Raw genomic sequence first — 14744 nt, 5'->3', positions numbered from 1 at the left:
TCTTTTGGCAGACATGTTAATGTTCATATTATTTTGGAATAATTTGCTATCTATAATTTGCCTTACTTAAACAACTGATGTGCTGATTCATAACCCCACTTACGCTGCTTTAAGTTTGCAAAAGATAACAAATGGATGCCTCATCTACCCAAAATGCCAAAACCCATACAATAGACACTTAAATATATTCTTCTAATGTTCAAAATTTTAAAAATCTGACTTTTTCAAGTTATTTCAATGAACTGAAATTACTGAGTCCCAAATTATTCAATTAAATAGTGGTTAGATGAGAGGAACTATTTGCATATATAATCTTAATAAATAGATGATTAAAAATCAATACAGTATAGGATCTCTTCCAGCATTTGGCAAAGAGACATCCAAAAAAGAGGCAGATGGGGGAGGGGTGTTGAAGGGGAAGGAGAGAGGCTATAGATAATAGAGACAACCTCAGATTCAAGCCTGAAAGTAATAATACAACCTAAATACATGGGTGGTGGAAAGAGCACAATCTCAGGTATCCAGTGCTAGAAATTATCAGAGGCTGAGAAATAGCCCTCTACCACAGCGTGATCTACCATGCAAAAAAAGTTCCTATGAATAGGAAATAATCCTACAAATAATTGACTTTAACTCTTCTATATGTATACACCTTTATAAATATATTTGATAGACAAATAATGAGAGTATAATAAAATGCTTTGTGGAAAATATTTGGATGGGTAAATGCAGTAACTTTGTCATTTACTATTATACCATTAGATTTCCATCAAGCCTGAAAAAAGCATAGTCAGCAACACTGTATAATCTTGTTTTGGATATAAATACTAGTTATATAATAATCTCAGAACCTCTTACATCTATTTGAGAAAACTCTACATGATACAATAAACAGAAACCAAGAATACAAATTATTAAATTTATGAATTAGTTTCTGCTAATGAAAACAACAATTTTTATGTTACAATTAAATATCTTAAAAAAAAAAAGTAAAAAGAAAAAAATTTAAAGGTATCTTTTTGTGACCAGCAAAGAGTGAAAGAGATAACTTTAGAGAAAGGGCATCTATTTAAACTTCAACCATCTTACAAATCAAGACTGGCCCAGTAGTATGGCATATCAGAAAAAAAAGCAAATAGTCAAAAAGGAATTCCAGTTAGACTATTGTAAAAATGCTAATTTTCCCCCAACAACGCTATATAATTTGAGGAATATAAGTTCACTAGAAAAGTTTAACAAAAAAAACATTCTTTAAATATGAAAGATAGATATTCAAGTAGAGCAGTACTACTTAGCTATTTTGGGTCATGAAGCCCTCTGAAAATTTGCACAGATTCTCCCCCCAGAAACTAACATACACATTTCTACAAACAACTTTTGTGGGCTTATGGCAGAGATTTTCAATCCTGTCTGCACATTAAAATCACCTGGAAAGTTTACAAAAAATTCCAATGCCAAGATCTTACCCTCAGAAAATCTGATTTAATTGGTGTGGGTTGGGTCCCAGGCATCAGCATTTTTTAAAGCTCCCTAAGTGATCCTAACATGAAGCTAGAGATGAGATCCACGATTCAGAAACTCCCTGAAATCTCTCCATAAAATCATCTTCATTCACTCACTCATTCAACAAAGATGTTAATTAATTATTTGCAACATCTGACATCTAGCCAAGACTTTTGAAGAGTCCAAGAGAAATGCAGTCCAGTTTTTTCTTTGTTTCATAGTCACTACAAATCAGCAGTCTGGCAGAATGCCAGTATGACTCCTATTTACAGAAAAATTCTCCAGGAGTCAAAAATTAATGATTCTCACTTCCAAACTAATGTAACCTTTCACATAGGACAGGGTCACCGATCACTTAAACAAACATAAAGGAATGAAAAACAAAAAGAAAACTGTTTCCTTAATACTATTCCTTATTAATGCATTAGAGCTCTTAGATGGGCTAAAGAAAAATGTAGAACACAGGGAAGCACAGGCCATAAAATATAAGCATTTTCAAATAGAGCTTTTGAGAGTGTTCTATTCTAAAACTATATAAAGCAATGTGATTCAGGAACAAAGGCTTAGTGAAAGGAGAGGGAACTGACACAATGAGAGGAAAAAAGCTAATGTTCTGGAGAGAGTCGTGCTAACAATAAAACTGCAAAGAGATGAGAAATAAAACCACATTTATTTAACATTATTATAAATATTGGCCCCAATATGCTTCACTACTTACCCCATCCATTCCCCTCCATTCCAAGATATGTTCTATATATACATACAAACATATACGTACTATTTTTTTATTAACAGACTCATTCCATAAATATTATTCTGTAACTTGTTTTTGTTCTTTATCATATAGTTTGGAGATCTTGCCATACAAGCATATATATAAACCTATCCTATTTAAAACTATATATAATACTGAAAAATTGTGGCTATACCATAATTCATTTAACCAGTCCCTTATTGATAAATATTTAGGGTGTTTCTAGTGTTTTGCCAAAACAAAGGGACAGTTCTGGGACCTTTATAGCCCTTGACCTCTATCCAAATACGCAGAAATTAAAAAGTGAAAAAATCTAACCTACAAATTGTTTGCAATATTTTTTTGTATACTGAATTTAATAACTAAGATGATATAATATTATACCTTGTAACAGTTTTCTTTTCATATTTTAGAAGCAACAAAAATTTTTTTCAGATTCCAAAGGCCCCTGAAAAACCTAACCATTGTGCTTAGAGTCCTTATATATAAGCCTAATGTATAAAATCACCCCAAGCAGCAATAAAAAAACAAAAGCAATACATAGAACTTACTATGTGCCAGGGACTAGTCTCATTATTCTACATTTATTCATGCATGTAATCTTCACAACAACACTATGAGTTGGGTGCCATTATTATTACCATTTTCCATTTAAGGAAAATGAGGCATAAAGGGATTAAATAACCTGTTCAGTTTCACAAAGATAATAAGCCATACTGTCAGGATTCAGACCTGGGCAACCCACTATGTTATGTTTGTACATATATCTTTGCATACTTGTAGGCTAAAGCTCTAGAAGTAGAATTTCTAAGTCAAAGAGTATGTGCAAGTTGAATTTTTATATACATTGCCAAATCATCCTCCAAAAAATTTATAATAATTTACATTTCTGCCAAGACTTTATTTAATCCTTGCCAATCTGGTAGGTGAAATAGCTTTTTTTAAAAAAATTTGTATTTTCTTAATTGTCACAGTGTTATTGGCCATTTGCAAATATTTTTCCAGGAACTATGTGTTCATTTGTTTCATTCATTTCTATTAGACATAATATTTCAACACAATCAACAACAAAATTCTAGGAAAGAAAAGATACTAGTTTAATTTTAAAGCACTAATATTATGATAAAATTAAAGTAAGATTTTTCCCTTCATTACATTAAAAATATATATATTTAGGTTTTAATGGAATTACCTTAGATTATCTTAACAGCAAATAACTCATTCTTGGAATAAAATTCTTGAGGAAAGCCTAATCTTAAACTTATATCCAGAATTTAAACACTGTTCAATGCAACGTAGCTGAAGTTTTGCCTCAGTAAGATGCAAGCAATTAAATCTTCTATCACATTATCAAAGATTTATTATCCTTAATTTATTACATTTTTGTTCATTGCTTCATCACCATAATTAAGAAATAATGATTGATAAGCATAACTAGTTTTGCTCTCATTATACCCTGAAAAGCAATAAAACAAATTCTTCTTTGGTCACAAAATCTCTTTTTTACATAAGCTTATAACAGGTAGCTATTTTTAATTTTACCACATTACACTCTAATATCTATATACTCATTCTTTCTTCTGTTTATTAAAATAAATTGATCAATTTTAGCATAAACTCCTTGAAAGTATTAACCTTGTAACCTTAAATACACAGCAAATATATTTTGATGAATAAATGAATAAATTAGGTAGGAGTAATATAATGATTTAAAAAACAGGAGTAATTTATGACATATTCCTTCACCAAGCAGCACAGGAATTAAGAAATAGAATTTGTCACTGCACAAGAATTGAGAAAGTCTACCATCCATTTTTTGCCATGCATTCAATTGTTCAATTGTTTAGAGCAGAGTTTCTCAATCTTGGCACTATTGACATTTCGCCAGATAATTCTTTGTTGTAGAAGGCTGACCTGTACACCATAGGATGTTTAGCAGCATCCATGACCTCTACTCACTAGATACAAGTCATGCCTTCCCAGCTGATAAATAAAAATGTCTCCAGATACTGTCAAAAGTCCCTGGGGACAAAAATTGCCCCCACTGGGTGAGAACCACTGGTTTAGAAATAGCTGACATTGCAAAAATACTCTATCTAAAAAGCCAAAGCGAGACTCCTGTGAAAAACTTCAAAACTTGGGGAACAGCTTCAAGTATCCCAATATGGCTACCAGGAAAAACCCTCTAATGCAGGGTACTCCCATGCCTCCATTCCTCCCATCAACAGTCAATCCACCATATTATTAAGCCGTCATCTTATACAGGTGATTCAACAAGCATTTGTTAGTTTCCTCAATCCCATCTGGCCAACTTTAAAGATATTAAATTCATTTCCAAGAGCTAGTCCCAGGATCCTACCACTCGGTTAATTATCTGTAACACTACAATGTTACTGAACAACAGAAAGGATATTGTCTAATTATATTGGATGGAGACTTTTGGCTGAGTCTTTTGAGGTAAAGTTCCAACAGGTCAGATAATATAACATGTCCAATATTGACGAGAAAAGGAGTGCATAATCATTTCTAGCTATGGTTCTGACACAGAGACAAGTACATACAGTGCTTATTAATAAACATAAGTTTCTTTGTGTTGCTCCTGAAAAAAATCAAGAGATAGGTTAAATATTTAAAAATAGAATGCCTTAATTATGTTTTCTAAATTTAAAAATGTACTATTAATAGCCTTGAATATTTGAAAAGGACTAAAAAACACACTAAGATTTCTCAAAACTCCTTTAAAATTCTGTGCAACAGTAACAACAAAGTGAAGAAGGAATTGATTTAATAGCCTATAATAGAAGACACCCCTGCTTAAAGAGAAAAAAACTCAATTAAAAGTCAAATTTTTGTACTAAAAGCTTCTGACATCTATGAGTTTCTTATCTCTAACACTCAGTGTCCTCACTTCCAAAATGGTTCTGCCAATAAGTTTTGAGGATGAAATGGGATAAAAATAAATAAGTTTTGAAAAGAATAAAGCATTATTCCAACATAAGATACTAGCAACAACTGGGCAAATAAATATAATATCACACAGAATTTTGATTTTCAGAATTACCAAAATTAGTGATAATAAGTAAAATTAACATATTTCTCTAAACATTTCATTCTGACCAAACAACAATCAGTTCGTTTTTAATTTACTATTCATTACTTGCAAAAGACAAAAACTGGAATTTTAAATCTGATAAAGTACAACTATAAATAACAACACGAATATTTGAACTTTTCAGATTTTCTAAACACTTACATTACTTGTAAACTTTCTGCTGTTAAATTATTCCACATAATCTCATTTGCCTGAAGATTTTCATTTTCTTCTAGTAAGGAAGTATCAAACTCAATTTCTTGCTCTTTAGCAGCCGTTGTTCTAGTAAAGCATGCCAAATAATTTTGATCAATATAAATATACTATCATAATATATCTTACTACACACCAAAGGCAGAATATTTGTTCTTATCCAAAATTATGTCAACAAAGTAAACAGAAATAGAATAAATCAAATTAAACCACCAGCACCAAAGCTCTAGTCATGTAATTTCAACCTTAGTTTCCTCATTTGTAGAATGCAAATATTAACCTGTTTTATTCCTGTCACAATGGTAATGAGTATAAAATAAGATGATGCATGCATGGAAAAGTAACTGGTGCATCATAAAGTTTAATACACATATAGAGTCATAATATTATTATTATATAAATGTTAAAAAGAAAATATAAGTTTATGAATTAAATATGGGTTTAGGCAATGATATAGTAACAACTGACAAATTTTTAAAGATCATTGTATAAATTAAATAGTTATCATCATTGAGAAAAGATTTTGAAAATAAAAAGACATATTAATCGGGCCTGGCCCCATGGCCGAGTGGATAAAAGTTCCACGTGCTCTGCTTTGGCAGCCCAGTTGCACAGGTTCGGATCCCAGGCACAGAACTACTCCACTCACCAGCCATGCTGTGGCAGTGACCCACATACAAAAGAATAGAAGAAGACTGGCACAGACGTTAGCTCAGAGCTAATCTTCACCAAGGAAAAGAGAAAAAAAAGAGGAGAACTGGCAATGGATGTTAGCTCAGGGCGACTCTTCCTCAGCAAAAAAAAAAAAAAAAAAAGACAAATTAATCTGAAATATCTGATGTCCTAATAAGCTCTTCACTATTTCTTATTTTAATTTGGTTAAATATTATATGGTAGAAGAAAAAAATAATGCTGTCATAAATACTGAAAGAAGAATGAAAATATCACACATACCTGTGAACATCTATAAAATTATTGTATTCTGTGCTAGGGTCTATCTGTTCAACCGACATCTGAATCTCTTTATGGACATTCACTATTTCCTCTGTAACAAGACTGGTTATCTGGCTGTATTCATCAAATATACTTTTTCTGAAAATAAAAATAAAATTTTACATTTTAAAGTTTATCAAGGGAAACACAGGCCCAAAAAGGATTCAGAACAATAAACATAAGACATGTAATATCAATATTTACAGATGGTGGTTTTATGCATCACCTTATTTCATACACCTGGATAGTAAAGTTAAGGGATTATACAAAAGTACAGGTTAACAACTTACATTTGATATAATATAATAATTGTAATTTATCTAGAATAAGACATTACCTTTTCCAACATGTATTTGACATGTTCAAAATGGAAAGTCACTGTCGATCACTTTCTATTTCTAAACATTATCATAGAAATATTGGATTCCATAACCTGGAACTTTGGATCAACTCCTGTCTCCTTAATGTTTCTTTCCAGTGTGTGCCACGTCCTCACATGCCCTACCTCTTGGGCCTTCTCTTGCTCCTGGGCCTCTGCTCTTTTCTGTATACTTAATTAGAGAGTTCAACTGGGGTCTGTACCTTCAATGACATCTAGATCTCTCCTCCTGACCTCCAGTCAGTAGTAAAAAAAAAAGTCATAAAATTGATTAGCCTTAGTTAATGAATGCAAAAGGGAAAACTCTTCTGTTGCAAAGACCCTATCGCCAACTTAAGAATGCTATGCTGTAAAAATACACCATTGGTCATTAGTCGCCTCAACAAGTGTAGACAGACAAGCTTATCCTGAATGTGCCCAAATAAATATAAAGCATTGTTTGCTTTTCTTTTCCAAAATCATCACTCATAAAAAAGTAATCTTGGGGCCAGCCCGGTGGCGTAGTGATCAAGTTTGCGCACTCTGCTTCAGTGGCCCAGGGTTCGCAGGTTTGGATCCCAGGTGCAGACCTACACATCGCTTATCAAGCCATGCTGTGGCAGGCGTCCCACGTATAAAGTAGAGGAAGACGGGCATGGATGTTAGCCCAGGGCCAATCTTCCTCAGCAAAAAAGAGGAAGATTGGCAACAGATGTTAGCTCTGGGCTAATCTTCCTCACCAAAAAAAAAAAGTAATCTTTACAAAATTTCTCTTATTATGAAGTATTCTCTCAATTACTTTATTTTAAATAGCAATATACCGTTTGGGTAAAAAAAAATTAGATTTAAACTGCTTCAAGCAAGGCTAGTTTGGAATGATTACAGAAATCACTTGACAGACACAATTTAAAGAAGAGGAGGCAGAGAAATTTAATAGAGATATAGTAAATATCACTGGGGTTATGACCTCATAACTGAAAGTACTGAATGATACTAATGTAAATGAGCCTATCTAGATAACTCTTATAAAGCAATACAGTACATGGTTATGATGTGGAAATCATTAATATTCACCTTTAAGATAAATGGTAGAACAAAAGGAAGAAGTCACCTAATGTTATATGAATGAGTACGTATGACATGGGACTCAATTTAAGTGATATCACCATGCTTGGATTTTTTAAATGCTAGATCTAAAATAATTTATTAGAAATAAAGATAATACGCTGTGGGAAACTATTATGTGTATCAAAAAGATGTTCTGGTGACAACGAAGATACCGTTATTGAAGATTCATGAAAAAATAATGATTCATGAAAGGAGAGTAGGAAAGGAAAGATTTCTGAATCAACAATATGTAATTTAAAATAGACACAACCAAATTTATGAATTAAATACTTTAAGTAGATATTTCACTATTTTATCAAAACTCTGAAAGTTTACATATTGAAGTTGACTAAAACATTTTATTTATCTTCTTATTGGGAAAACGGGGGATGATCTAAACCAGCTAATAAGGGAAATGAAGTCTACCAAAGGGTGGCTTATCTTTTTCTGTTGTCTTGGATCAAGATGTACGGAAAACGTGTATGTGTTGGACTTAACAACCAGAGTATATTGTTAGCGCCTTGAAGGTAAAAATTGTGGCTTACTCATCTCTATATCCCCAAGAACCAGGCAGTGTGTTTTACATATAGTAGAACTTCAATAAACATTTGTTGATTTTGATCTCATCCAATAAGAAGATGGCAAACAAACCTTCAAAAAATTCTTTCCCTTCCTTCAACTGAGCTTCTCAGTTGCTCAAGACAAACACCCAATCATCTGGAGACAGATATCCACTTCTTAACACTTATCAACTAATGAATTTTTTTTTTCATTTAAATTTCCAGCTAACTGGAGCAAAACAAAAACATACAAACAGAAGGACAACTCTTGATGCTAGCTAGAAAGTTAAGCAGATGAGCAGAAACTGAAGGAATCTCAGAAGTAAAACTCAAGGACTAAAGTAAAACAGGTCTGAAACATCCATTGGGCGGGGTCAATAAGGAAGATTACAAAACAGACAACGTTTATACAAAACCTTAACTAGGGGAGAAAATAATGTTAAAATCATTTTATGTCAAATAGGAAATGTATCTTACAGTGCTTTTATCATTTCTTCTTGCATCTTTTGTAAGGAGTCCAGAAGCAGAGGAAGTGTGGTGTCATAATATTGATTCTGATGAAGCTGTGCCCCTTTCAATGCCAATACATACTGATTATGTAACATATGAAGTTTCATTGTGGCTTTGTCGTAACGTTCCTTGGCCTTTTCAGTTTCTTTCCCTTAAGAAATTGTTGAAGAAAGTTAGCATAGAGAAAATAAAAAAAAGTTTTATCTTCATTGTGTGCAAACTGGGTTACCACTATTTTATGCTATCGCACATATTTTATGAATAATCAAAAGTTTACTGAACATATACTATGTGCTCAGCTCTATGCAAAGTACTATTTATTTGCTAGTACTTTGTACAGAGGCTGCACTGATGGAAGCATGCATTGGAGTAAAAGTTTGGTGAGTGAAAGCTAACGTACAATTTTTTGTAAAACTGTACAGATATACAATCCTTCTCATCTTCAAAGAGCTTACACCAAATTGGAACAACAATGCACATGAACTGTATAACCAAGAAAACAAGAAAGTTTGTAAATAGTGTTAAATTTTGAGGTCCATGTTTAAGATATCAATCAAGACAAGGGAAGTCAGAGGAGACTGCGAAGAAAACAGATCTTAAAAGATGAGGCAAGTCCGGAACGGTATAAGAAAGACAGAATAGACAATAATTCCTCCCTCTCACCTTCTTTTTCTCCCTTTTTTCTTTCCTGTCTTTCAGTGAATATTGTTAACTGATCGCCACCAGGAACTGTGCTAAACATTGAGAATTCAGTTTCTGGTAAAACACAGTCCTTGACATAGAGCCTGTGGTCTAGTGATTTGGAATACTGAGTGAAAACACGGAGAGAATAAGCAATGTTACACAGGCAAGCAAAGAAATAAGCTCCAAGAGAGCAAGTTTTGAAGAAGTGAAGGAAATATGTCTGCATAGGCAGGGCAATTTTAGGTTGTGAATAACCTGGAAATCAAGCAGAGAAATTTACACTATCTAATGTGGGAGAAGTCTAGGAGATAATGATAATATTATGAACTAAAACTTTTTGTGGTTCCTTCACTAAAATCATTCAGAAAATATTTACCGATTGACAATATAAATGAATGACTATATAAATAAATGAAAATTTTAAGCAGATCTTCAATTTTTGATGCAAACTGAACAGATATTTCTTGTTAATTATTTTGACTTAGGAAATAAACTTTTCAAAATATTTATTAATTTTTGCCCTCTTTCCAAGGACAGTCCTGCAAAAGAATCCTCTCCCAGAAATAAATCTTATGTTGAGAATTTTTGACCACAGAGGCTCTCCTCTGCTACCACTCTGTTTAGGCTCAGCACTCATCTGAGTATTCCCTATCAACAGGAGTCAGAAAAACATTCTCTATTGGAGAATGTCTCTAGTCCAGGACCAAAAGAAGAGAAAAAGTCAGGGATTTTGCAGAGAGAAGAGACCTCAGACTCCCCAGACCATGTCCAGGTAGAGCAACCGAATGAGAAGGACAATTCCCTTGCCTTTCTCATCACTCCTCTAATTCTGAGGCACAGGACCCATATCCAGCTGATGGAAAAGGAAACAAACCTTTCCAGCTGACTGGTATGTCTTGACTACCAACAAACTCTAGTGTTTCCAAGTACTAGAACCACCACTGACTTCTCCTAGGGAGCTGCACATAATTATTTTACAGAGCATAATTCTCTAGCCATAGTCCATTAGCTGGTTTCTGCACATGGGGTTATTAGTAACTGTCCAAGTTATTTGCAAAATGTTGCCTTAAATAGCCTATTTCACTTTATAACATGAAGAACTTCTCGTTGAGAAAATAATTCAATCACCAGAGTATCTTTCCTAACCCATCTCACTGCTAAGTGGAAAGAGATTCTAACACTAGAGTGGGAGGATAGGAGCAAATATATCAATTCAGTTCTGCTCTGAAGAAAACAGAAAAAAATAGTATTAGCCACTAAAGAAGTGGGTTTTCTCACTTTTTGACTACAACCCACAAGATAGTATATTTTATGTCATGAACCAGTAAATAATCATACGAATTTTAAAATATATAACTAGAAATAAGAAATTCATGAAATAATCGTTCCTCTTACTATGAAGGAAGCCCTGTGGTTTTTTTTAAAATTCTACTACATTTGAATTTTGGATTTTTTACGATATTCATTCAGAAACCAATAAATTTTTTGCCTAAGTTAATATAAATCCCTAGAGAAGTTTTAACTCACTCTGCATGGCACTAGGGATAATTTTTTTAACTTAATTAATAAATCACTTCAATAATACTGATCACAAATGATTTTTAACATTCTCAGAAACACATTCTCCTATGTGTTCAGTTACTATAAGTCTTGTCATAGAATACTATATCTATTTACCCATAAACATTGCTACTTAGCATCCTTCTTACAGAAATATATTTCAAAAAAAATCCCCAAGAGTCAATGCAATTGATATATCTATGGCCAGCCCCACAGCCTCCCTCTAAAATGACAACCCCTTTTTCTCCCCTCCCATACAAGTCAGAAGAAGACTCCTACATGAAGCTGACACTCAAGATCCAAAACACACACCCAACCAAACAGGAACCAATCTTTGGCTGGGAGCTAAAGCACATTAATGCCTGAATGAGAGCACAAGTCCATGAATATCTGCTGCAGAAGTTGCCAGAGCAGCCCCTTCTAAGTTCCTTTGCTTTGGGGCTGTTTTTTGTTGTTGTTTTGATTCACCATTTTAAGCTAGTTTAAGTTTCTGTTACTTGAAATTCAACAAATTCTAACAACAGACAGTTCAAAAGGTCATGTACAATTATGCAGATAAATTAATCGTAAGTAATAAAGTTTTCCAGAGTTCACATGTTCACAATAAGAGAATAAAGCAAGCATTTAACAGGCAACAATATTTAAGTACTGTGTTCTAATTGTTCATTTTTACTGTAAGTTCAAAAAGTAGAATTAGTGAATTCAATGAATTCCATATTTTATGTCATTTTTTACAAAATATTTCTATATGAATACTTTTTATATGAACTCTATTTTTCTCAATTAATTACTTGGATTTTTTTAACATAACTTCAGGAGTTCTCCATACAAACATTTCATGGAGACATTTAAACCACCCATCTGTCCTCCTGTTTGCACAGATTTTTAAACTGCATGCTACCTGTCTGTCTTTCTAGCTGGTGCAGAATGATTCATCAAATATGCAACACTCAGCTCACTAAGATTTTATAATCCAAAATAACATTAGAAAGTTAAGAATTTCCCAGATACTTTTTTTTCTTTACCAGATATAGTGAATGACAAACAACCTGAAGAAGACTATTATAGCCAAAATCTAATTATCAACAGTTTATCAGTGGTCATTAACACAATATAGAAAAATTTAAATGCCTGTGAAAACATCCAAGGCAGAACCCATTACATTAAAATAATAATAATAATAATAAATTCTTTAAAAACTGCTTTGGGTATAAAATTGAATTTAGGGGTATGTTTTAGTAGGGCTTTTTGGTTTGTTTGTTTTTTGTACTCTATAGCTCACATACACTTGTACATTTGGTTATAAGGTGTACTCGTGCATGCACACCATCAATCCATTGATCAATTTATCTATTTATATCTCCCTCCCCCACTCCCTCCCTTGAAGGTATGAACAAAAAGTTTCAAAAACATGCCCACTTGCCATGATTTGAAAAGGGATTCCACTGTACTTTTCCTGATTTGTTTTAAAATAAATATTTAGGGTTCCATAGAGACTATATAAGGAAATTCAAGAAATAGTACTACTGTGTGAAAACCAAAGTTACAAATAAAATTTTTAAATTCCATTCACTTAACAAAATATATTGCAAAAAAACTACCTAATGTGATTCTTGCCACGTAGCTTTTTGGTTCAGAATATCTCAGATCACTATTATACTTTCTTAACTTTTAATAACTACATTTGGGCTTAAAATTAATGTGAAGTATACAGAAAGAATAAATTCTAGTGACAGACACAGAATTATACCTCTGTTGCTGGATGCTTTTTTTTTTTAAATGATGAGAGGCATTGAAGCAGGGCAGGGAGTTGTTCTACGTGTCAATTAACAGGGAGGAAAACATCCAATTTTTCCTCCTCCACATAATAAAATTCACAAAGAGAGTGAATTATAATTCTTTTGCCACCACTTGTTGACAAATCTGTTTAATGTTTGTAATAACAGAGTGTGTATACAACGTCACTCCATAAACAATATTATGAAGCTAGCAAAACTCAATTATGTAACTTTGACATTTACAAGAGACAGGCTAGACTATTCATTAAGCTAGTCTAGAAAGTCAAGTATTTTTTATTATAAACTTCTGAAGTGTTTACCATTTGTTAAATATTATGGTGGAAAGTCTCCTGATACTAAATAAGAAGTGATTATTTTCCAAAAGTAAAGTGCCTGCAAGTATACTCTGCTTTGATTCAGATATGTAAACATTCTAGCATCTTACCTTTTTCCTTTCTTTCAAAATATTCCTCCTCAACTATACAATTTTTACTTATTCCTCTGGGTAAGAAGAAAATGAATGGGAATTCATCTTCATTTACGAGTTACCTGGGCCAAATGTCCACATAAGTTTTTCCACATGGAAGTTAAAATTCAAGTTTAATATGTGGGAACAATGAATGAGCTACCTATTTTACTCAGTGCTGTTCTAACAACAACAAAGCTAAGAAGTCAGTTTTCATCTCAGCTTCTTTGATTAGTTGTGCAACCCAAGCAAGTCATTTAATCTAAAGTTTAGCTTCTAATTTTTAGTCCCAGGAGTTAAATTATCTACCTTTCTCAATTCACTGGGTTGTGATGGAAATCAAATGGCAGAAGATCATCAAAATGCACAGTTAATAGCAAAGGCTAAAGAAGACACAGAATTTGGAGAGCTGAAAAACACTTTTTTGGTTATATGCATTAAAGCATTAAAAAAGCATTAAAGCATTAAACAATACAATAAGTGCATCCACACCGTGCTACTTTTAATAAATTTCCTGGTATAAGTAAATTTAATATATCAATCAAGAAATATTTATTGAACATGCATTATGGGTTTTTTTTTTTGTGAGGAAGATCAGCCCTGAGCTAACATCTGCCAATCCTCTTTTTTTTTTTTTTTTTTTTTTTTTTACTGAGGAAGACTGGCCCTGGGCTAACATCCGTACCCATACCCATCTTCCTTCACTTTATACGGGATGCCGCCACAGCATGGCTTGACAAGCGGTGCGTCAGTGTATGCCCAGGATCTGAACCCCAGGCCACTGCAGCAGAGCGCACGACTTAACCGCTATGCCACCAGGCCAGCCCCAACATAAAATACCTCTAAAGAGCAAGCTCTCTAACTCTATGCAATATCACTTTCTTGCATATAGTGATTGCTAGATTCAACTGACCCACAGTCTTGTAATAGTCTATACATTGAATAATATACCATGTTCAAATCTATATTCTATAGCATAACAAAGCTGTGAATGGGGGGATTCTGGGTAGCTGGGATGGGCCAGCACAATTCTGAATCTCCCACATATCATCTAAAAATATAATAAAGAACAAAAAGAAAAACAAATAAAACCCACACCCTCAGCATAACAGGGAGAGAATGCCCAAATTTTAAACTGTCCATGAGTAGAAAAATAAACACCAAATC

General features: G+C 33.2%; 1 protein-coding gene across 13 annotated transcripts in view; it reads right to left on the bottom strand.

Moving 5' to 3' along the window:
• FER (FER tyrosine kinase) overlaps window positions 1–14744 on the bottom strand; it is a 438558-nt gene that overhangs the window by 325094 nt on the left and 98720 nt on the right. For all 13 annotated transcript variants that reach the window (XR_009219711.1, XM_058538168.1, XM_058538214.1 and 10 more), the window contains 3 exons: window positions 9057–9240; window positions 6516–6653; window positions 5511–5630 (listed from right to left, as the gene is read on the bottom strand). Coding sequence is in view for 12 of the 13 variants with exons in the window: in XM_058538168.1 (XP_058394151.1) it covers window positions 5511–5630; window positions 6516–6653; window positions 9057–9240 (442 nt within the window). In the remaining variant the exon portion in view is untranslated. The remainder of the gene's footprint in view (window positions 1–5510; window positions 5631–6515; window positions 6654–9056; window positions 9241–14744) is intronic.

This window comes from Diceros bicornis, chromosome 1 (genome assembly GCF_020826845.1).
Source record: "Diceros bicornis minor isolate mBicDic1 chromosome 1, mDicBic1.mat.cur, whole genome shotgun sequence".
NCBI classification, from domain to species: Eukaryota; Metazoa; Chordata; class Mammalia; order Perissodactyla; family Rhinocerotidae; genus Diceros; species Diceros bicornis.
Note: the sequence above shows the minus strand (reverse complement) of the source record. Positions and strands in the feature narration are given on the sequence as shown.